The sequence below is a fragment of the Penaeus monodon genome, chromosome 22, assembly GCF_015228065.2.
Source record: "Penaeus monodon isolate SGIC_2016 chromosome 22, NSTDA_Pmon_1, whole genome shotgun sequence".
Lineage (NCBI taxonomy): Eukaryota > Metazoa > Arthropoda > Malacostraca > Decapoda > Penaeidae > Penaeus > Penaeus monodon.
The window spans coordinates 6,733,110-6,734,364 of NC_051407.1; the positions used below are offsets into that span (position 1 = coordinate 6,733,110).

General features: G+C 47.3%; 1 protein-coding gene across 1 annotated transcript; it reads right to left on the minus strand.

Annotated features, from left to right (window-relative positions):
• Positions 1–209: 209 nt before the first annotated feature.
• On the minus strand, positions 210–1,091 carry LOC119587507 (ATP-dependent RNA helicase A-like). The gene is made up of 2 exons (XM_037936234.1): positions 1,080–1,091; positions 210–977 (listed from the first exon to the last, which is right to left on the minus strand). Exons 1-2 carry the CDS (start codon positions 1,089–1,091, stop codon positions 210–212), a joined length of 780 nt encoding a protein of 259 aa, XP_037792162.1.
• Between the last annotated feature and the right edge of the window lie 164 nt (positions 1,092–1,255).

The window sequence follows — 1,255 nt, forward strand, 5'->3', positions numbered from 1 at the left end:
AGTGTAAAAGAATACTGCTACTGATACTAACATGCGTTTCATTTATAGCCTGTCTTCTTTATCTGGTTTCTGCTTCTGGTTTGATTCATTCATATGTTTCTTGATTGAATGATGATATATGGGTAATGAGAAGTCTTCATACAATATATAAACTATTGTAATTATAGATAATAGAAACATAAAACAATAAATAAACACTTAGTGTATCCTTATGGTCCACTATAAAGTGTGGAAGGCGCAGGAGGACTATAGCTTCCACCGCCGATGCCACTTCCACCTCCAATACCGCCGCCGATACCGCCTCCGATTCCGCCCCCAATACCACCTCCGATTCCGCCTCCAATACCGCCACCGATTCCGCCTCCAATACCACCACCGATTCCGCCTCCAATACCACCACCGATTCCGCCACCAATACCACCTCCGATGCCACCTCCAAATCCGCCTCCGATGCCGCCACCAGAACCTCCACCGCCACCACCTCCCACAACTTGACCACCACCTTGAGAAGCAGCACTCAGCGCCGTTTGGAGGTCTACTCCACCAGGAAGAGTTGGGTTCTCTCCTTCTGCGTAGTTCACGAAGAACACTTCGGGATCCGCTGGTGGTGGCGCTGGCACCTCGATCACTTGTTGACCTTGTTCCGACTGCTTGTTAAGGACGAACAAGACGTGTTGTTGCCTTGGAGGAGGAACGACGATGGGTTCTGGTCCTTGAGCACCATCAGGAAGTCTGACGAAAACAATATTGCGTTCAAGTTTGGGTTTTGGAACGTACGCTGGCCGACTGGAAGAAGCTTGATTTGGCGGCACATCATACAAGAACACACGACTGTTCACTTGAGGTGTGACGCAGCTGCCGTCCACGTGTCGTACTTGTCCACCGCCACAACCCCCGGCGTTAAAGGATGGACCGGAAGGAGTCGGTAGGTTGTACCCCTGTGGGGCAGCAGATGCTGCAGCCGCCAGTGCCAAGATCTTCGAGAAAAAATTGATTAAAAAAAAAATCATATCCCTTCAATAATATACTGAAAACCTTCATATGTAAAAACATGACAACAAGAAGTTTGTATAACTAACCAGGAGTTTCATGTTGGCAGTCTGTGACTTCTGATCAAGCGACGCCATATATATACTGACTAGTATTGCTCCTCCTACATGTTGTCTTTCCTTTCTCCTTTAATACACAAATCATTGTTGAAATTCTAACATGAATACAGAAGAGCGCGCAGTCTATTGGTCGCTTCTCACGGAGA